General features: G+C 43.6%; 3 protein-coding genes across 3 annotated transcripts in view; 2 read left to right on the forward strand and 1 right to left on the reverse strand.

Annotated features, from left to right (window-relative positions):
- The first annotated feature begins 353 nt into the window (after window positions 1-353).
- LOC146985361 (carbohydrate sulfotransferase 6-like) overlaps window positions 354-22110 on the forward strand; it is a 40102-nt gene continuing 18345 nt past the window's right edge. The window contains exon 1 of the mRNA XM_085778302.1: window positions 354-485. The gene's annotated coding sequence lies outside the window, so the exon portion shown is untranslated. The remainder of the gene's footprint in view (window positions 486-22110) is intronic.
- LOC146985362 (carbohydrate sulfotransferase 6-like) lies at window positions 429-21565 on the forward strand. Its single transcript, XM_085778300.1, has 2 exons — window positions 429-485; window positions 20171-21565. The coding sequence occupies exon 2, from the start codon at window positions 20245-20247 to the stop codon at window positions 21433-21435; it is 1191 nt and encodes a 396-aa protein (XP_085634426.1). The 5' UTR covers window positions 429-485; window positions 20171-20244; the 3' UTR covers window positions 21436-21565.
- cdk10 (cyclin dependent kinase 10) overlaps window positions 19068-22110 on the reverse strand; it is a 192800-nt gene continuing 189757 nt past the window's right edge. The window contains exon 14 of the mRNA XM_085778304.1: window positions 19068-19092. The gene's annotated coding sequence lies outside the window, so the exon portion shown is untranslated. The remainder of the gene's footprint in view (window positions 19093-22110) is intronic.

Genomic DNA, 22110 nt, shown 5'->3' on the forward strand with positions numbered 1-22110 from the left:
AAAATACACTTTAAGACATTTTTTGACTGATTGCACAAAAATGTCAAAAACCTGTTTTCACTTTTTCTGTGATGTTTAGATGTTGGGTTATCTAAAGTGAGATGTGAAGTTTTGAGGGCAGGTGAAGGGTCTGTTTAGTCATCTGTTACTGGACTGTGCTGAGGGGAAACATGGTCCAAAACCTGACGAGAAGGCTCTGTAAACTTAGCCGTGACTCAGCAGATGTAACAAAGGAGCTCAGAGGTTAGTCCTCAGCACGGTGCCTCCGTCATCCCGCTGTTGAGACACTGAAACTGTCCCCGAACCCCCTCGCTCCACTACACCCCGCCCAGTCCACTGCCAGTCCGCCCGGCCCCGGCAGGCCACGTCTCACAAACCGAGCAGTGCACGCAGTCGAGCAGTTGCGGGCTGAGCGCAGAGAGGAGAGGAGAGGGGGACAGGGCTACGAACCGGCTTTGTCTCCAGGCACAAACACCGAGGACCAGGTAAGACCGGCTGTCTCCTCGAACTGTTGCAGGGTTAGGGTGGGAGAGGCCACACGGACCATAGCGCGATTGAGAGCGGACGCACTTTTTTGGGGGGGGCGACGCATCAACAACTTGGCGACTTTTCCTCCTCGACACTCACTCAGACACACGTAGCTGTTCGTTGTGTGAACAAACGGTTTGGTGCCATCTCCCTCCCCGCTGCGGAGCGGACCCAGGGTGGACAAGCTACTACTAAGTTACTGCTCCATAACAGCACATTTTAGAGCAGCCCGCTGAGGTTCACCTGAGCCCCAGATCGTGTCCCGAGGTGGAACAAAAATAAACAGCCACAAATTTAGATGCACACACTCGCTGGAGACTCGGACCCGGCGCCAGTGTCTCAGTGTCCCCGCAGAGGAGGACAGAGTGGCGGTGATGTGAGCCGCAAACAGGAGCTATAGCCTACGTGACATGGGCAATGAAAAATAAAAAAAATCCAGATGAAACGAATTATTCATTTTGACAGCAGAGGTAACGGAAAACAACACAATGTGAAATTGATTTGGTGCTTGTCAGTCTTTAAAGTTTAGATTAGATTAGATTAGATAAACTTTATTGTCTCCAAAAGGGGAAATTCGTCTTGGGCAAAAGTGCGTGTAGCAACAATTCAATAAGACATATAAGCAGCAAAGCATGACAGACATACAAGCAATAGACATAAACAGTGACAGACATACAAGCAATAGATATAAGTACAACGACAGACATAAGCAATAGACATAACCTACAGTGACAGACTTACAAACAATAGACATGTGTACAGTGACAGACATACAGGCGTAGACGTACAGACAAAGCAGCATTGCACAGCATCAAAACCATATCAGTCGGCATTATCAGTTCTAAAAGAGAGGTGTAAAGTAAAAAGGACAGAAGCTTGGCTTCACTGTTATCTGCATCTTCCTACATTGATAGTTTGTGGAAATTGTCAAATCTGAAGTTGCTCTAAATCAGGGCTGGTTTGAGACAAAAAAAAATCAACCCAGGCATTTATGTGTATAAATATTTTGGGTGTAGCAAGGTTTAAAAATTCGCAAAAGTTTTAGTTTGTGTCATGCACAGACAAACACACATGCATCTATAGGCTACCTCGTAGTCAATATGTTACTCATGTGATATTGACATTATAATGAGGCATACAGACTCACCCTATTTTCAAATGCAACAGGTAGCCATCTTCACAACTTACTAAGAAGGGGCATTGAACTGCAGTGAACCCCAGCCGGGTCCATCACTTTTTTGCGTCCCTGGAAACACTTCTGCTGTGAGGTTTTGCAGCGCACGTGTTGTCAAACTGAGGACCTTTGCTGAATTTGTAGTGCATTTGTGCCTTTGCTTGTGTTTTCTTAAGGTGTAGTACGTTGAGGCCTCAGGGCCACCGTACACATAATTTATTAACCTTCACCAGTTTATTAATTATCATCAGCTCAGACTATGTGGAAATGAATGGTTAGTTGCAGTTCTGTCCATGCCGTCGTGATTCCTTTACACAGTGAGTCAACATGTGAGTACACATGTAATCTCAGTTTGCTTGTAGGTATAAGTAATGACACTATTTTACCAGACAGATCACAAAGGCTGACTGTTGTACTTAATGATCAATGGCTGAGCTCATACATTTTTAATGACCATAACATTGCAATGTGAGATGTTTGCACAGTGTTTTGCATAAATTATTGAGGGTAGTCGTAAGCCAAAGGAGTTAACAAGAAGAGCAGCTGTTTGAGGTTGATATTGAAGGTGGCCCTGGCTGAGCAGTTTATTTATCATCCTACCACAGTCAGTGCTCTCTCCACTCATAGTCTGTGCAGCTGCACAGCATCCTGACACCACCCTGATAAGGTTGAGTTAATGCTCCTTCATGTAGGAAGACGACAGGCTTAAACAGCATGTTTCTGAGCAACTGCAACTACTTGGTCTTTCGGCAGATGTGAATTAAAAATGTGTTCACAAAACACCAACTGACTTAAGCTGAGGGTTGTTATAGCAATTACCAAACACATAGCCTTATCAAATAATGCCACACACTAGGACGTTAGAAAAATCAAGATAAGGTAAATAATATTTGTTCCCATGTCATTTTAGTTCAGACAGTCGGCCATGTTCAGTCAGTCAGTGTTACAAATTTATCAGGTGTTTGTAAATCACAAGTTGGTATAACTGAAGTCACATTGTCAAAACTCTTCACAGTCTGCGAATCAGAAGTCCATGTGGAGCAAACTGTGAATCACTTTTCATTGCTTTTACACAAAATACTATTAGTGACCACAGTTACCAAAATTCAAAAAATCTTTTCTAAGTTACTAGCCCACCACCTGCAAAACACTATACACTTTTGCAGCACATTTTTCAAATGCTAACACACTGCGTTCAAAACAGTTAAAAACAGAATGATGGAATGGACAGTGCATTTCTGCTGCAGCCACATTGAAATCTATCCACCTTATTCCTAGCCCCCATGATGCTTTGCGGGAATTATGGGCGCTACTTCTGGTGCGAACCAGAAGTCGCGTTTGTTTACATTCTAACAGTACGCGCTAATCCACTTTCTGCGAGCGTTAGAGACATAAAACACCACCTTTTACAACTCAAACGAGACAATATCATAATACCGCTGCCTACTAATATTGTGAGGTGTGAGGACGACTTAAAAAAGTGTCCAAAGATAAAAAAGATAACGTACAGTAGCATATTTAGCTACTTGTTAACTTGGTTGCTTCAGTTGTTGAGGCAACAAGCTATCTGCTAGCTCTGGAAAGTTGCCTCATATTGGAATAATTTTATTTTAAAACACATTCCTCTTTTATAAAGAAATGCATTATGTGTGTGGGGGGGTCTCTCTCTCACTCACCTCTTTACTGTCTGCTCTCAGGGACTGTGTGTGTGGTGGTGGTGGTGGGGGGGAGTATTTTACTGTAGGTTCTCACCATGGATCTATTATAAGACCACACACAGACACATCCGAGTGTCCAACCAACAAAGTTGTAGTAAAAAAAAATCCATTATTTAGTTTATTTTAATCATAAAGATACAGGGGGGTGTGTCAGTGTACACAACGTTTACACGGAATGAAACAGTAAACAAAAAATTGCGTGTATCATTTAGGGATATAAAAACCCCTAGGCTAAATGATACACACAATTTTTTTATAGGTACATATTTTATACATTGACCCGGATATAAGGCGGTGTTTTTTCCGTCGAAAAAAGTCTGAAAAAGATGGGGGCTCTTATAGATTCGGGGTCTAGATATTTATGTACCTGTGCAAATCAGCGGGTGACACCAAACAACGTCTGCCCAAGCAAGTCACAGCTTTTATTTCTCTCACACTCACACACACCAGTGTCCTGCAGAGATGCAGCCGCATCTGAGGGGACGATTGCGCGTGTGCGTGTGTGCGCATAACGTGTGTTGCCCCTTCTCCACTACACAGTTACAGCTCAGCTCTACTCGACTTGGTTTAGGTTCTTTTAATCACAGTCATAGTTTGTCATATTAAAGCGGGTTCGTCACCGCGGAACAGCTGCACCGGAGCTGATCGCTGTCTGATAATCAATGAGCATTTTCCACCGACTCTCTTTTCTCTCCTTTCGTCAGCTCCAAACTCACTCTTCTGCACCGCGATTACGAACCGCAGCGTGGTTTCAAACACAGCTGTTATTTAACTCATGTGTCAGAATAACAATAATCTCCGGGGGGGGGGGGGGGTTCTCGTTACATTCATTACAATGCATTTCTCCTCTGTGACGGGCGGCGCGCCCCCTCACTCCCGTCACAACACACACACACACACACACACACACACACACACAGTGACTGCCTCTCTCCCGGTTCAGCCCCGTCCACTTCTCGGTCTCCTGCCCAGATTACGTTGTACGAGCGGACCTGTTGGTCCGAGTGGCCACGGTCCAAGCGGACCTGTTGGTCTGACTCGTCCAACACTGTCCAGTCCTCCACCCGCAGCCCCCAGAAGCTGCAGACAGGTCAACCAAACAGCGCTACTCTCTATTCACTCGAGCTGATTTTTTTATTACGAGCGCTCACCACCATGGATCAATAACCGATCTATTATCACTACATGAATTGCCTCATCTACCGAATTAACTAAGAAAACAGAAAACAATGTGAAAACTTTCAAATAACCCGCTAACAGTAATGAAGACCGCTAGCAACCACTGCTGTTAGCCAATGGCTCACTGCTACTTCCGGTGCTGACCGGAAGTTCCACCCATAACCGTTTCTACAGTAACTAGAGTGCCTATAGAGAGAGAGTGGCGCCACCTCGGTTCACTGCAATGGTTCAGTTTTTTCACAGCAATGGCGGCGCATGGAGCCCCTCAAAAGTTCCCGGAAGTTAGCATAAGCTAACCGCCGCTCAATGTATTCCAATGGAGCAGCTGGTCGGAGCAGCACTTGTTCAAGGTAAAATGTTTAAACAATGGCATTTTCATATCAGTAGTGCATCTGAATTAAATCGACATGAGTAATTAAGTATGTTGGCGGATTATCCCCGTCTAGATTTGAATATTTAGAGAATATTAACAGATAAAAGTTTAGGCTAGCACTCTGGCTAACGATAGCAACACATGCAACAGGCTGCTAAATGTAATTCTGTTCTCTAAATATAACTTAATCCAACGCTGTCAATTGTCAGACTAGTAGCGAGGTTAATGTATAGGGAGTGTGATTGCAGTTAAACATAAAATTAATATCATTGAGGCTGCGGAAAGATGGGTGAAGTTTATGATATGAGGACATTCTGGACTGCTGTCTCAAACATGGGAAAATGTTCTGATTTGCTAATTTATTTGTTAAACCACTGACTGATTAAAATACACATCTAGCCATGGCATGTTCTCAAGTAATCATACTATTGGTCATATTATTTGATACACCTGTGCAACATCATGCAGTGCAGTATACCAGCTGTGCCATAAATTCTGCTTTCATAAATTTTATACATGTTCAGTTTTTGTTGACATCAGAAAAGTAGTGTTCATTGTACTTTATGTTATTTGTTGAGATCATTGTGTGTTGGACTGCATTATCTCAACAATTGTTGCTCATATTTTGCCTTCAAGTATTTTAATGGAGAGGAACACTGTTGAATGTAATGCACCCCAGCACAGCAGCATCTATGACTCTATGACTACTACTACTACTACTATGACTCCCGTAAATAAACAGCAACTAGTGACTAGTGATCACCTTTTTGACTATGTCAGCTATAACTAGAAATATATATTTTTATAAATGAAGAATGTATGGGCCAGAGCAACATATAGTTAATCAATAATCATAGACATTGATGCTGTAGCTACATCAGGAGAACTGAAGAGTAAGGACCAATGATCTTATAGCTCAGGAGTGATGATGACAAGGATGTAACATGTCTCTTATGTGTTAACTGTTTCACCAGATGTGGGACAACAGCCATGAAGAAGAAATGCCTGTCTGGTGTTGCTGGATGTGTCACCTATGTTTTATTCGACCCCAAAGGATTTCCACATGGCCTGCTTAGGGCTACCCATGTCGGTGGTGATATTTATTACATGTAGCTCAATAGATTCTGCCCTCTCTTGTCGTTGCTACTGTTTTAGGAGCTGTGATTCTGTGATTCTTCTTGCATTGTTTTTTCCTGTTCTGCTCTGTTAATTAAAAAAATATTAAACTTCCCAGTGGCGTGGTATTTGAAAGTGTGTGAAAGAGCAAATTGTTTGAATATGATTACCTCACATTTTTTTGTTGTTGAAATCTAGGTGTTTAAATTGCTCCTTCTGACTTTAGCCAGCCATGCTTTTCTCCTGTCCCTGTGTTTGGGGAAGCCATACATGTGCAGGCCTTTCTCCAAGCGACTGGAGCATCCCCGTGCAGCACAGCATACCATGGTGAAGACTATATTCAAGGACAACACAGCGGAAAGGACGCAAACAGCTTGACATGCTGATCTGTTTGACTTCTGTAGATCTGTTTTTAAGGAATTTATTGTGATATTAAGTGCACTGGGTAAAACATGACTCTGTGTTTTATTATGCATCACTGAGTACAGTAAGTTTGGGATAAGTATACAGTTAACAAATAGTGATAAAATTCCATATATTTGCAATGAATTAAAATTAAACTTTAATTTATTTGCCATGGACTTTCTATTAGAGTTATCATCATAATGCTGTTGTGTAGTCAATTGTCAAATCATAGTCACTTGTTACTCTGCCTCAACCAAGTCTGAAAGTAAAAAAAAAGAGGAAATATTACAGTTTTATTGCTATCAACAACAGTAAGGGTTTAGTCAAGTTAACAGAGTTCAAAGCAACACAAGCATAGCCTAATAAGAAGAATAGTTAACAAAGAGTGATAGAATTACGTGTATTTACAATGAATTCAAATCAAATTTTAGCATTTGCATGGATTTCCTATTTGAACACATTATGCAGTTGTGAGTCCAGACATGTTGTCAGTGACCTGTCAGTTTGCCTCATTCAAGTCTGAAAGTTTGATAAAAACAGAGAAAATGCTACGATTTTATTGCTGTTGATGACTGTAGGGGTTAAGTAAACTTAACACAGTTAAAAGTAATTAACACAAGCATATAAATACCGCAAAACAAAGCATTTATTGACCGTTATTTAGCAATTATCGGGGTTTTCCTATTGCTTTCAATTGCCCGCCAAGCACTTCCGGGAACTTTCTGAGGCTACATGGACCACGTGATCGGCCAGCATTTTGAACTTCCGTTGTCGCCACTCTCTCTCTATAGGCACTCTAACAGTAACGACCCCAGGAATAAGGTGGATAGTAAATCATATTAAAATATTTACAATAAAATGAAATAATAAGAATAATTTCAAATAGGGCTGCACGATTATGGCCAAAATGATAATCACGATTATTTTTGTCGATATTGAAATCACGATTATTAATCACGATTATACATTATGTTAGATAAAACATGTTTTTACTGCACTTTCTATTTGAAACAAACAATAGGCTATGGGAACAAGGCTTTCAGTTCAAAATAAAACGTAAAATAAAAATAAATAATAGCCTAAAATAAAATTTACCCAAGACAAAGGGCTAGCGAAAAATAAATGCCATTGCAGAGTGCAGAGGTGTCATTCTGTACAGTAGCGTACAGATACTTGTGTAAAAAACAAAAAATAAAAAATAAATCTGGTAGAAGTAGCTGCTGATTCAACTCCTTTACTCAAATAAAAGTAAGAAAGTACAGGCTCTGAAATGTAATTTCAAAGTATAGGTAAAACTTAATTTTTTGCCATCAATGATACACAGAGATGTGTGGGCAAGAGTCTGTCTAGCATGGACCAAAGCACAGCACGGGTGGTTCAGCAGCAATTTAGAACGAATTAAAAACATTTAATGAACAGACCAAGTGTTTTCACACAGGCAGCGTCCAGCAGGTCGACCTAGCTCAACTGTGCTGCCACCAAAACGGCCATAGATCGCTGTTACCGGCCGTTATGATCACGGTCGGAACATTTTATTTACACGACGTATGTAATTAACACCAAAACGGCCGCGTGGGGTGACGGGGTCTCGGTCCAGCTTTGAGACCACCCCGCAGCCCGACCTCGATCCGATCCAGAGCGAGACGGCGACAGTAGACAGCCTTTGGAGGTGCTGACTGACCAGACACAGACACACGTCATGTCTACTGTCACCGTCTGCTGCCGACATCGTCTCACTCTCACTGCAGAGTGAGATCCATACAGTCTATGAGTGAGACGTAACACCGGGCGCAGAAGGTGACACAGTACAGCAGCATCTGAAGGTGCCGACTGACCGGCCGGGACCATAGACTGTAAAAAGAATGGACGTAGCGTCCGTGACGTCACCCATTGGTTTGGGGGAGTCTGTTTTGTGCCTCTACTACGGGGGTTTGAGCCGCGCCATGTTGGATTCTACTTGCCATATTTGGAGCGGTGCGGCCGTTGGCCGGCCGAGAGCCCGCCCACTGGCCTCGTAGCAGCGGTCGCCGGACCTGTCACTCAACGGTTCTGCGCCCTAATTGGCCAGAACTTTAAACCTAATAATAGTAAAACGGTAGAGTTTTAAAAAAATTCACCCCCCTCAGAGTGTGTGCGGGGGTAGAAACTATCGGTTGAGACCAAAAAAATAAAATGTACCAGGCTGTAAATATGTTTTTTTAAGCTGTAAAATCGGCTATTTTAACATGGGGCTCAATTGGAGTTGCTCCCTTCTGGAGCCAGCCCCCAGCGACAGCCCAGGGGATTGCAGCTTTTTGAATGCGGAAGTGAGCTTCACTTCTCAGACCGACAACTGCCCCCTTGGCCGGGACACACACTGGACTGTAAACAACATGTAAAGGGAGGATGCGCTCGCTTGTTTGTTAGGCAGCTTCATGGAGCCCTGACCTCTCGTTCGCCCCCTGGTGGTTGGCGGACTATTGGTTGAGAAAGCGCTTGATTTGATATGCAGCACAGCCCGTTTTTTTACATGTTAATAATCGTGACGATCATCTTAATTTAATCGTGGCAGCCAAAATCGTGATCGTGATTAAAATTCGATTAATTGTGCAGCCCTAATTTCAAATACATCTGAGTCCATTTTTTAAAAAAACCTGCTCATGTGACCTGGGAGAGGAAGAAGTGTCACTGGGCACAAGGCAACTGTGGATGTCCCAGGCCAGAGAGGAGCAAACATTACAATGAGAGCCATGATGGTTTGCTTTGATACTCATCTTATCAATAGCACTAATCAATATCAGATCTCTCAACAATAAGACTTTTATTTTGAATGACTTTTTCTCCACTCACACTATGGATTTCTTGTTGCTGACAGAAACCTGGCAAAAGCCAGGTGATAACAAAGCCTTTTCTGAGCTCCTCCCTCCTTGCTGCTCTTATTTCACCTGTCTACGTGCCATAGGCCGAGGTGGTGGCTTAGCCTCTGTTCAAAAATAAATTCAGATGCAGATTAAATCTACTGTAATAGATTTTGCAAAAGGATGTTTGTCATGGTAGTAAAAACTCAATTGTAAGCAAGCCTTTAAAGGTACAATATGTAAGAAATCTAAAGCAACTGGCCGTAAAATCCCCCTAATATGTCACAGAGACTCAGGAATAATGTTCATATAACATGATGAAGTCACCAACAACTGCAAATCATGTTTATGTTTTGAATGTACGTGTTGGCATGTTGTGCCACCTAGCCCTCTCTCCCAGTCACGGCGGCGTCAGTGGCATTTCAGCCTCCGGTCGCTTCCACTGAGCTGCCGCTACGGCTGGGAGAAAAAACCAGATCGCTGTGTTTTGAATTTGACTGCAGTAACCGTTTTTGGCCACATTCTTACATATGGCACCTTTAACTAACCTATGTGTTATTTAAACTAAGAATGAACCATATTCTTGTATGATAAAAATGAATGTCTAAGGCTTGTTAGAAAAAGTGCAATCATGCCCTTCACAGGTTCTTGTTTATTTTCTAACTAACTAACCAACTTACTCAGTCAGTACTCCTCGGTGCTGCACCACGTCGCGTGGCAAGTGCAGGTGCACTCAAACTAGGGTTGCAGAAGTGCGATGGAGAACGAACCAGAAAACAACAATTGTGTGCATGCACACTGACCAAGTGTACCGTGCTCAAGCACACCTCTTCTAACTGTACCAGACCAGTGAAGTGTACCGTACTCAAGCACGGTACACTCAGTGTTGCCAACTTGCTAAATCTGACGACTTTCCAGACCCTCTTGAAGACTTTTTTTGTCAAAAGCGACTAGCGACAAATCTGGTTTGGAGACTCAGTGAAAGCGTATCACTGCTGTTTTGAACGGGCAGCAGGTGCTGCCGTGAGCCCCGCCCCGGTCCTGAAGCACTCACCCCCCCAAATCATGCAGGTGCTGCCGCAGGTGCTGCCGTGAGGTGCCGCAGGTGCTGCCGTGAGCCCCGCCCCCGTCCTGAAGCACTCCCCCCCGATAACATAATGACATCATTTAGCCAATTAACTTACTGAGGAGTTGGCAACACTGGGTACACTGCGCCCTTAGGCCCTGTCCACACAAATATGCGGCTTCACTGAATCCGATCTTTTTCTTAATCGTTTTGAAAAAAATCTCCATAAACACGGCACCATTTCCAGAAATATCTGCGTCCACACGGATCCAGTGAAAACGCCCCAAAACGCGGTAGTACATCCTCCAGGCATGTGTGGAGCGTGTGTGGCGCTGTAACGCTGCCACACACAAACACTTAAAGGGACAACGAAGAGTTTCTCCATCGGCAGAACAAAAAATTCTGCGACAATAAAAACGTCTCATATTACTGTGGATGAATCTACGTTACCCACACTTGTTAATGGGCCCATCTTCGATAAATATATCGTTTTGTCTCTATTGTTATTTTGTAATTATTAGTGGTGGTGGAAATGCTGGGCGAGCCGACCAGCGTTTCCTTACTTTCGGTTTTGCGGCGAGTCATGAGAACAACACCGCGAATCGCCGTTTATGGTCAGAACTACGACGGTATGGGGTGGTGCGTGGCGCAGTGGTTAAGGCGGCCGCCCCATGTAGAGGCTACAGTCCTCAACGCAGGTGTCCCCGGTTCGAATCCCGCATCGGGCAGACCTTTCCTGCATGTCATTCCCCCTCTCTCTGCCTCCCCCTTTCCTGTCTGTCTATATTGTGTGCTATCAAATAAAGGCAAAAACGCCAAAAAAATATTTTAAAAAAAGAACTATGACGGTATGTGATCGTCTTTGTACCACTGACTTTAATTCTTGATGAATGAAAACATGAGTCTGTCTTGCGCCGGTCAAAGAATTTCACCGTGCGCGCGGAGGCTCATAAATGTAGTGTGAAAACGCTTTTCCAAAACTCCTCATTGTCCCTTTAAGACAGAGAAGAAGACGGAAAGTCCCTGTTGAAATTCAATAGAAGAAGAAGTCCCCCGCTGTATTCAAACTCAAACATGGGATTAAATGTTGACAGGGAGTCATGTCAGAGTAAATATGATGATCAGTGATGATTAAACAGGTGCGATTCAGCCGCAGCGCCTGAGCGACCTGACGGTAGTCGGCCGTTGTTGTTATTGTTACGTCCATAGACTGTCAGTTCAGTGTGTAGCTGCTGCAGCGGTGTGTGTGTGTCTCAGGTTACAGGTAGAGCGGTGGGGGGTATGACATCATCGTTTCAGAAAAAATCTGTATTGGCCATCCAGACGAAAACGCTGGAGCGGCGTTTTCAAATTTTCCCACTCTGGAACCCGTTTTCAAATAATACCGTTTTCACCCCCCTAAACGCCGTATCCGTGTGGACACAACACCGATCCGATAAAGTATTTATTCGGATTCGAAAAAAACTTATTCGTGTGGACAGGGCCTTAGTCAAATGCACTTCTGGGTTTTCTTTGATTTCTTGCTAACATCCTCCTGCTGTGCAGACTGTTGAACAATCCAATGTGGTGTTGATTTCAAGGAAATATGTGGAAAGTCTTTTGAAACTGGCCTTGATCCACTCCCAATGAAACACAGCCGTATATAGGGAAGAGTTATAGAAAGAAACAGGTCATCAGGTCCGAAACTGTTCATTCAATTTCCACTCTCACCTGATTTTCAGGTGATTGTGATCAAGGCTGCAAATATAGATTTTTAGATTATGCCAGTTCTCTGCCTAATTAATCATTCATCAGAGCACATTCGGTTTACAATGTTCCCTTTATTCTAGTGCAAGTGGATCAGTATATTGCAGATAGATTTTACATCAACGTTTGTGTTAGTACTGTGCTTGTGTGTCCTCGTGTGAGATGTTCCCCAATAACAAGCCATGAATTACCCGGGACGTGCATAACTAAAACAAGCTGGTCTTCGGGAACAGTGGATATGTGGGGGTTGTGGCATCATCTTAATAAGTAAATCTCAGGGAGAAACACCCATTTTCCCAGTGAGCAGCAGAGTCTTCAGACAGAATTGACATGAACTCTGACTGGGAACAGATTGTCTCCATCTTGATAAATAAGTCAAACTTGAGAAACTTATTGATCTATTTGATACACAGGATCAGAGGCAGATGAGAAAGGAGACAGGGCAAGAACAATTAGCCTATTTGGCCTGAAATAGATAGGCTAATGGATCTACTTTTCACAAGCTGCAGATCCTCTGAATATTCTCACATCAAAATGATTTTCTCCCAACAGATCAGGAGAAATTTAACATGATTCAAGACCCGTCTCTGTCTCAGCACACAGATCTCTGCTCTTTGCTGGTTCTGGTTTTGGTTTCTCTGCCCTTGTCACAATGGCAGTGTTGTGGCAATTCTTGTTCAATAAAACACAGCATCCACCCTTCTCTTTCTGTGAGTTTAATCCAAGTGGTTTGCAGATGGACTCACAGCTCTCACTGGCATGAGATGTACGAATGAGGGGAAGAGAGAGAAGGAGATGGCAGTAATCAGCTGCTCCGCGGACGGACCCGCTGACCTGTCCGGTGTCTGAGCGGACTCAGCGGACACGCACCGACCGGCTGCCCTGCTGCTGCTGCTTCGTTTGTGGGGACAGAGCTGCGTAGGACCGGAGCACCGGGCGGTCTCCCTGCTGCGTTAACCCGTTGTCAACGACTACGGGAGCCCTTTTAGCTCAAACTTGTTGAGTTCGCCTGGCAGTTGGGTCGCACCAGAGTGCGGTTGCTTTCACACATTACGGTTAATAATCGGTTAACGAGCGCCGGTTATCGGTCAGAAAAAAAATTCAAAATGTGCATCCCTAGTTCAAACAATAGCTGCTGTCCTTAAACAACAAACAGACGGATGCAGTGAGTGTTCAGACTTTTGCATATGTCGGTCAGGTTTTATACCTGCTGATATCATTTTGTTTGTATTGTCAGTTATTTATTGGTGCAATCCATGTGCACAGTGCGACTGAGACAGCAAGTCAAATTCTCCAAAAAGTGCAGAGAATAATACTGTAACAAGTACTGACAACAGACTTAAGCTTATTTGACCTGTGTTATGACATACAACATTCATACAACAGGCGGGGTTCACAGAAGGTGCTTGAATTTTGAGGGGAGGGGAGGGGGTCAATGTCCTTGAATTTCAAATGAAATTAACCAATTAGTTACAACCCAACTAGTTCTAAATGCAAAATCAAAGTCTGCTCAATCTCTTTAAACACAAAGGATATTGTCCCAGCAGCTTTTGTAATCTGGTCGTCTGGCCCGTTTGGAGGTCAGCCACAACCTGTCTCCTCACAGCTGCCTGCAAGGGTTTTTTTTGTGCCGCTATGAATGCATCTCTGCACACGGTATGCCTATTACTGTGTTTCACTCAAGTATCTCGTTTGCAGTTTGCGTTGCCTGTGACAAAAACTGACTTTCCAGCTGCTTGCTTCTGCGCTTTGCAGTACTTACAATACATTAATTTGTTTTCGTAAAGGAGTGAAGGAAATGTTTTCTGCCAGTCAGCATTAAACCTGTACTTTTTACGGCTGGGAATGCTAGCATTATCGCCTGCTCCTCCGGTTTCTTCAGTCACGTTAGCTTCTTCATCTAACGCTAATTCTTCCTCGTCCATTTCGTCCCCTTCCACCATTTCGGTCTCGGTGGGTCCACAGCTTCTGGCTCTGTCGCCCTTTTAAAATAATCGCTAATGCGCTTCATAGTTGATACATTTTTTTTTCATTTGTTTGGCTTTGCCTCGTTACCATAGATCCATGATACTCCCTCTGCCTTTAACCGCCTTCTGCAGCACGTCAGCAAGCACGCTCACTAGGTGTAAATCACGTGATTTGGCTGGTTATGGAAAGCTTTCAGTGTTAGCAGAAGGAGCTTGTAATGTATGATGGACAGGGGGCCAGTGGAGTTTCATGAGGACTTGTGTAATATGATCCGAGGGCTTGTTACGGGTGATGATTCTGGCGGCGGTAGACGGTGGATGAGTTTCTGTGGTAGACCGGTGAGGAGGGAGTTGCAATAATCCAGGCGGGAAGTGACCAGGGCATTTATGAGGATTTCGATGGCATGCTGGGTGAGGGAGGGGCAGAGACTGGAAATATTGTGGAGATGGAAAAAGGCTGTGCGTGAGATGTTATTGATGTGGGATGTGAATGAGAGGGTACTGTCCAAAATAACGCCAAGACTTTTAACTTCAGTTGAAGTGGGGACCAAACAGCCGTCAATGAGAATACTGAGGGGGTGGGATTTGGAGAGTGATGATTTGGATCCAATGAAAAGAATTTCACTTTTATTGCCATTGAGTTTGAACTTGTTGTTTGACATCCAGTTTGTATTGGTTTGCAGACAGTCCATAAGGGCAGTAGGTGGTGATGTAATGTCCGGTTTGGTGGTGATGTAGATTTGGGTGTCGTCAGCACAACAGTGAAAGTGGATACCAAAATGACAGAAGATATTACCAAGAGGGAGGATATAGATGATAAAGAGTATGGGACCAAGGACAGAACCTTGTGGAACACCATGAGGGAGTGGTGAGGGCGGTAATCTGGTATTTTCTCCAAAACTGTGAACGGTCAGACGGGTAAGAATGGAACCACTAAAGAGGAATGCCAGAAGACCCCGATCTAAGAGGATGGTGTGAGATATTGTGTCGAAGGTGGCACTGAGGTCTAGGAGTATGAGGACGGTGAGTAGGCCAGAATCCGCTGCTAAAAGAAGGTAATTTGTAATTTGAGTGAGAGCTGTTGTTTCTGTGCTGTGATTGGGACGGAAACCAGACTGGAAAAGCTCAAAGAGGTTATTGTTAGATGGCCTTGAAGTGGCAGGCTACTGTACGTTCAATAACTTTTGAGATGAATGGGAGGTTTGAGATAGGGCAATAGTTATTGAATTCATTCGGACCTAGGCCAGGTTTCTTTAATATGGGTGTGACTGAAGCAGTTTTGAGTAGGGAGAGAACAATACCATTTGACAGGGAGGAGTGCACAATTTGTGCGATGAGTGAGGCGAGTGTGGGGAGACAAGCTTTGACCAATGTGGTAGGAAGTGGATTGAGTAGACAAGAAGTAGACCTGGAAGACATGATCAGTTGAGATATCTGTTGATTCGAGGGAAGATGGAAGGCAGACAGGGTACTGGTGGACCGGACAGTAGCATTGAGCCAAGGGGTGTTTGACTGAGAAGACAGGCAGGGGGTGAGATAGACAGTGATGTATGGAGTAAACTTTGTGATTGATGAAGTCCAAGAATTGCTGACAATGAAGGGCTGATGTGAAGTGGGTGGCAGTTTCTTTGGGCTTGAGTAGTTTATTTACTGTGGAGAGTAGAATCCTGGTAATGTTTCCATCGTGGTGGATGATGTTGGAGTAGAAGGCAGATTTGGCAGCATTTAGAGCAGTCTTGTAAGATGTGATGTGGTCCTAGTACATTTGGGAGTGAACAGTGAGTCTAGTTTTCTTGGCAAGGCACTCAAGGCGGTGGCCATGTGTTTTAAGTTGGCGGAGTTCTGAGGTAAACCATGGAGCAGTCCTAGAAAAAGTCACTGTGCAAGTTTTTGATGAAGCCAGGGTGTCCAGTGCAGTAAGTAGTGTGCTGTTGTTAATGGTCGACAAGTTCAGTAACAGAGAAAAGGTGTGGATGAGAAATTGGCATAAAAATTAAACTGTTAAGTTCTGTGATGGTGGGAAGGACAGGGACTCCGTTCAGCCCCGTAAAGGTTCCTGTAAACGGCCAGAAGCCCATAGGTGATGATTAAGACTGATTTCATTTGTATAAGTCTAGCGTTTATTTTTGGACACAAAACTCCAGACTCTACCTTTAACTAGAGATAGATAGATAGATAGATAGATAGATAGATAGATAGATAGATAGATAGATAGATAGATAGATAGATAGATAGATAGATAGATAGATAGATAGATAGATAGATAGATAGATAGATAGATAGATAGATAGATAGAATAAAAGAAGCAGCTACGGAGGAGGACTGAGGCTGAATGATAAGGAGACAGAGGAGTTAAGAGAGAGGAGGAAGGATCTGTCACCTTGTGTTTACCTTTGGGTCCGGGGGGTTTGAACATGAGGAGAACATGTCAGAACTTGTTCAATGAGTGCAACAGATTATGGTGCGCTTGTATGCATCACCTCAGTTAGCAGTACTGGAAACTTCCAAGGACAGTCCTATGCAACATTGTGTCTATTTCTGTTTTCACAATCAGCAAAAGCTTAAATTGTACCTATTACCCATAAAGTTGGAATAATTTTGTTTTCTGACACATTCCTCTTTTTATTCCTATAAAGGTTCATTGTGGTTTAATTTTTACAATCACATTGTCACAATAATTTCATAAGAAGAAGTTTAAAAAAAACAACAAAAAAAACAATAATAATTCCAACTTTATTTTATGGGCGACCCCGTATATTTTTAGCCTGGCTCTCGCCAGACCCTTGTAGTTCCGCAAAGCTCCACCAGAGGCACTACGCTCATTTTCACACAAGGGTCTGGACTCGAGGCCAATGCAAACTTCTTCCCCGGAGCAAAAAATAATGAACCAATCAGGATCGCCGGGCGGGACTTTCTGAGGTGTGACGTAGCACTGAAGCGACTGTTTGAGTCAAACAACAATGGCGGCTCGCAGTGAGTGGCTGAAGTAGCACGTCATTCAAGATAACGGACAAGTGGTTTATCCAATCACATACAAGATTTTTTTACAAGGCCCCGCCTTCTGAAATGAATCGCCTATGGAGCAGTCCCAGACCCTTGTGTGGAGCTCAGCGTAGCTTTGCGGAACTACAAGGGTCTGGCGAGAGCCAGGCTAGTATATTTTAACACCAGAGGGGTTTTTCTCTGTTAGGGTTCAACATAAATGCTTTAATACAGCTTCTCAACAGGATCAGGCTTTCTGACGATTTAAGCCAGCTTCTTATGCTCTCAATTAATCAGGATCAAAACTCCACTCAAAACTTCCCTGGTCCTAATTGGGTCAGCCGCCCGCTGTCCATTGTCTCTCTTCTTTTTTCTCTCCTACTGTGTCTCAAGCCAGCCTCTGTTTGTGTCCCCTCTCCCTTGATTGGGAATCCCCAACACCTGTGTGCTTTCCTGGGCATTGTGGGAACTGTTATTCCCACCCTCTGGAGACCTCCGTGGCCTACTACTAGAGTGAATGTACCTGAATCTGTACCATGAATCCATGAACAGTGTCTTATAATATTGTTTTGACCATGATTATCTTTCTAGTTCTCCTCTCTCACTCAGCTGTGGTGGCAGATGAGGGAGGGCAGGAGTTAGTTTGACCAGTACTAATATACATACTGTATGTAATATACTGCATACAGAACATATGATCTGTTGTATTATTAGGGCCACGGGCCATTGCACCGGGCACTGGTCCCCACAGCTATGAAATAGCTGCGGGGACCAGTGCCCGGGCGACTTATACTACTTATTCTTCTTCTTCATCTTCCGGACTATTTTCGATTCGCTACAAATTATATATCAAAACGTGTGTCTTGATCGGGATCGGTATGCTATTACTTTTCTCAACAGTTTACGAATTTTTAGCGACATAAGTCGTGAAAAACTGTGCAAAATTTTGCATTGAAGTCAATGGGACGGGCGAAAAAAAGAGAGCGAAAAAGACCAATCATTGGAGTTTAACAAACGTCTACTGCTGAGGCATACTTTCACCTAGAGACTCCATTTAAACTTTAAACAGTAGACACAAGTCTTGTGTATTGGCGTATTACTCCACGTTTTGATAGGTCATATAGTTTTTGATCAATCCCTGATCAATGACCATGATAATTTTTGGAGAAATTATGAGATTATAATGGGTGTGTATTGCACGGAATGTTCGTGTCAGAGTGGGTGACATCATCAGTTAGAGTGGGAGAAAGCCCAGAAAAACTCCAGATTTTTTCTCTTTCCACACTCGGCCCGGCCACAATTTACACTCTACACACATAATTTTCTCAGAAAATTGTAGACAAACTTGTTCTGTCTCTCACCATGTGCTCAAAATATATAGAGACTTACAGAATTTACAGAATCAGCCTCTAAGTGCGGCCATGTCTGTCTCTGCTCCTCATTGACTCCAATACAAAGATTTTCTGAGAGAAGCAGAACGGACCGATGTTTTAAAACTGCCAACGTCTCCAAAATATTTACTACACCAAATCGTACCAAATTTTTCAGGAAGTCCTTACAGCACCGTTAATCTGTGTTTTGTTCTGATAGGAGTTACCGTTTTTGTCACAGTAAGCCTTTTGCGAGACCAGTGCAGAAGCAGAAAATCGCTCTTTTTCTCCACGTTTCTATCTGTCTCAGCCTGGGGGGCCCCTATCGTCATTGGCAACCACCTTAAGTTGCCGTGGTAATGTCTGATTCTCAGGCCAGAGCTCGTTAACCCTTTATGGTACGCATTATGATGCCAGTGGGGGAAAAAATGTTTGTGTTTTTATGTCTCAAAATAGACTAAATAAACATAATCTAAAGAAATTTTTAAAAATTATTTATTTTTGGAAGTTTTTGGGATTTTTTGCCTGTAGGCAACATTGTACCATTATGGTTCATCATATACTGTATTAGAAACACCAGTCTCTGTAGACTTTCACCTTCACTGGCCTCATCCTCATCCCAATTCTCATTCTCATCTTCCTCATCATCATCATCATCATAATAGCCTGATGTTTACTTTACTGCATCCAAAATCAAATGTATTAAGGATAAAAACAAAATTATGATGAATTATATGTTTTTGAACATTATATTTACACCTAAACACACACTACCATAGTCTCATAATGCAATATTGATTCCATAATGGTCCACTGTTGCCTCAAGGCAACACTGCAATTTTCTATAATGGTACGTTGTTGCTTTCGGGCAACAGGTGCATTTTAACAAGTTTCCATTATTTAATAAGTAAATAAATTGCATGGAACTATTAAAAATTAAACTTTACTAATCTATTAGTGTAAATTTTTTTTTTTCCAGATGAAAAAGGGCCAGGAAGTTACTGTATGTTTTCAGACCGTTTTAGTGGAGCAAAATGGCAAACCTGTTTCCTTTGAAAAAGTCTGCAAAAAAGGGTTTCAGTATGGCTTCTTGAAAGTCATGTGATAAATTAAAGCATTGTTATTGGTTCTCTAAGGTCTCCTCTCTCTGCCTGAGGGCAACATGGTACCATAGAGGGTTAACTTCATAAACAATCCACCTGGCACTCGTTTAAATGTTTGTAAACACATACAGTACACACAGCTAAATCAGACTGATACAGGATGCAGCTCATAACATGTGTCAAGTCAGTCACACACACACACACACACACACACACACACACACACACATCAAAACACACAGGTAACATACAAATGCGCGCGTAAGCGTGCACTCCTCTCCCACACTCTAACACACAGGTAACTTCATGTGATTACACACACACACACACACACACACACACAGGTAACCTCATGTGATTACAGTTACAGACACACACATCAAAACACACAGGTAACATACAAATATGCGCGGAAGCGCGCACTCCTCTCCCACACACAGGTAACTTCATGTGATTACACACACACACACACACACACACCGGCCGTAGCTCCCATGGCCCTCTCAAAATTTCCCAGAGGAAATTTTCTAGTGTAATCTATCATACCAACGGCAACCATAAAAGCTATTTAATATCTGTCTCTCTCTGTCTTTCTTTCTGTTGCAGAGTTAACACAGCTCCACAGAAGAAGTAAAAACCGATCCACATCTCGCAGAGGCCACTGACAGAGACCATTACCCATGATGCCCCGCTGCAGAGTGAGCCTCAGCACCATGATTTTCCTGGTGATCCTGCAGGGTGCAGCAGTGGTGTTGTTTTGTGGCTGGTTTGTCCAGTTCAGTCCCTGCAGCTCTGCCTCCTCCAATGACAAGGTTCATGTTCTGCTGCTGTCGTCCTGGCGATCAGGCTCATCCTTCCTTGGCCAGGTGTTCAGTCAGCACCCGTCTGTCTTCTATCTTATGGAGCCCGCTTGGCATGTGTGGTTTAAGCTGGAGAAACCCAGGAAACGGGTGCTGCGAATGGCCGTGAGAGATCTACTGAGGAGTGTGTTCCAGTGTGATTTCTCCGTGATGGATTCCTACCTTCCAGAGCACTACAATGTGTCCTCCTTGTTTATGTGGCCTCAAAGTCGAGCACTGTGCTCGCCTCCAGCCTGTTCTCTCACACCACGCAACCAGTTCAGTGACCCGGATCGCTGCAAAGAAGTGTGTGATGCCGCTGGCCTGCAGGGGGCAGAGGAAGCCTGCCACACTTACAGTCATGTGGTGTTAAAAGAAGTGCGCTTTTTTGAGCTGGAATCTCTCTACCCACTTCTGCAGGACCCAAGCTTAGACTTCCGCATCATCCACCTGGTCCGAGACCCACGGGCTGTGTTTCGGTCTAGGGAGCAGTCAGCGGGTGCCTTTATACAAGATAGTGCTGCTGTCTTGGAGCAGAGAAACATCCCACCTGCTGAGGTGCCGTATGAAGTCATGCAGGAAATCTGCCGTAGCCATGTGCGCATCAATGAAAGGGCCATCCTGAAACCCCCTCCTTTTCTAAAAGGGCGCTACAAAATGGTCCGTTATGAGGATGTGGCACGCAACACACTGGAGGAAATATCTGCACTGTATGAATTTGCAGGTCTGGAGATGACGCCGCAGTTGGAGGAGTGGATCTACAGAGTTACCCACGGAAGAGGCAAGGGACAAGCCTTTAAAGTCACTTCACGAAACGCCACCAATGTGTCTGAGGCTTGGCGTACCCTGCTGCCACACAGCAAGGTCAAACGCATCCAGGAAGTGTGTAAAGGGGCCATGTCATTGATCGGGTACAGGACAGTTAACAGTGAAGAAGAACAGAAGAGACTTGACATCGACCTGCTGGTGCCACGGGAACCATATCAGTTCAGCTGGTTACCAGCTAAAACAGAGCATCCAAGTGACAGTTAAAACATGAATGACAAAGACATTGTCACCAAGAGACTACATGGGACAGAGGGGCTGATGCAAGCACTAGAAAATATTAGATAGATTTGGAGCCAAACTGCAAAACAGAACCAGATTCACTTAGATTTGCTGACAGTATGTTGTTCCCTGAAGCCTCTGTACAAACCAACCATCACCTGACGCTCTGAACTACATCAGCACATTTTATGCAAGAGCCAGACACATGGCTCGAGCCTAAATCTTAATGTGCAAGGCTACACATGGAAATAATTCAGTTTGAAACAAGATGACAAAGAGGCTTTATTTAAAACAAAAAGCAACAGCACTCATGAGTAGCTCTCCATTTTGTCTGCACAGTCTATGAATCACGTGGACTCTTTTTGGTGATAGCTGCACAATCCCATAAACAAAGTGAATCTGGGGCTGGGTTTTGCATAGTGCAATCTTTCTGGTGGTGACAGACAGTCACGTTAGGGGAGGTAAGAAGTTTACTTTTAGTTTAACATTGAACCAGCAGAGCCACACCCTAATTAATCTACACCAGGAAACATTACAACATTTTAAAACCTGATACAGAAAGAGGGTCTACACCTGTAACTACACTATATTGTTACTGTCTTTTCCCCCAGATTATAGCACATCCCTGGGAGAAAATACTCTTCCAGTGGAGGTGACAAA

This window comes from Trachurus japonicus, chromosome 6, assembly GCF_045865225.1.
Source record: "Trachurus japonicus isolate A0001 chromosome 6, Traja_1.0".
In the NCBI taxonomy this organism is placed as follows: domain Eukaryota; kingdom Metazoa; phylum Chordata; class Actinopteri; order Carangiformes; family Carangidae; genus Trachurus; species Trachurus japonicus.

Bases quoted from the DNA above. Each gene is read 5' to 3' on its own strand.
- LOC146985362 (XM_085778300.1), top strand. From the start codon at position 20,245: ATGATGCCCCGCTGCAGAGTGAGCCTCAGCACCATGATTTTCCTGGTG.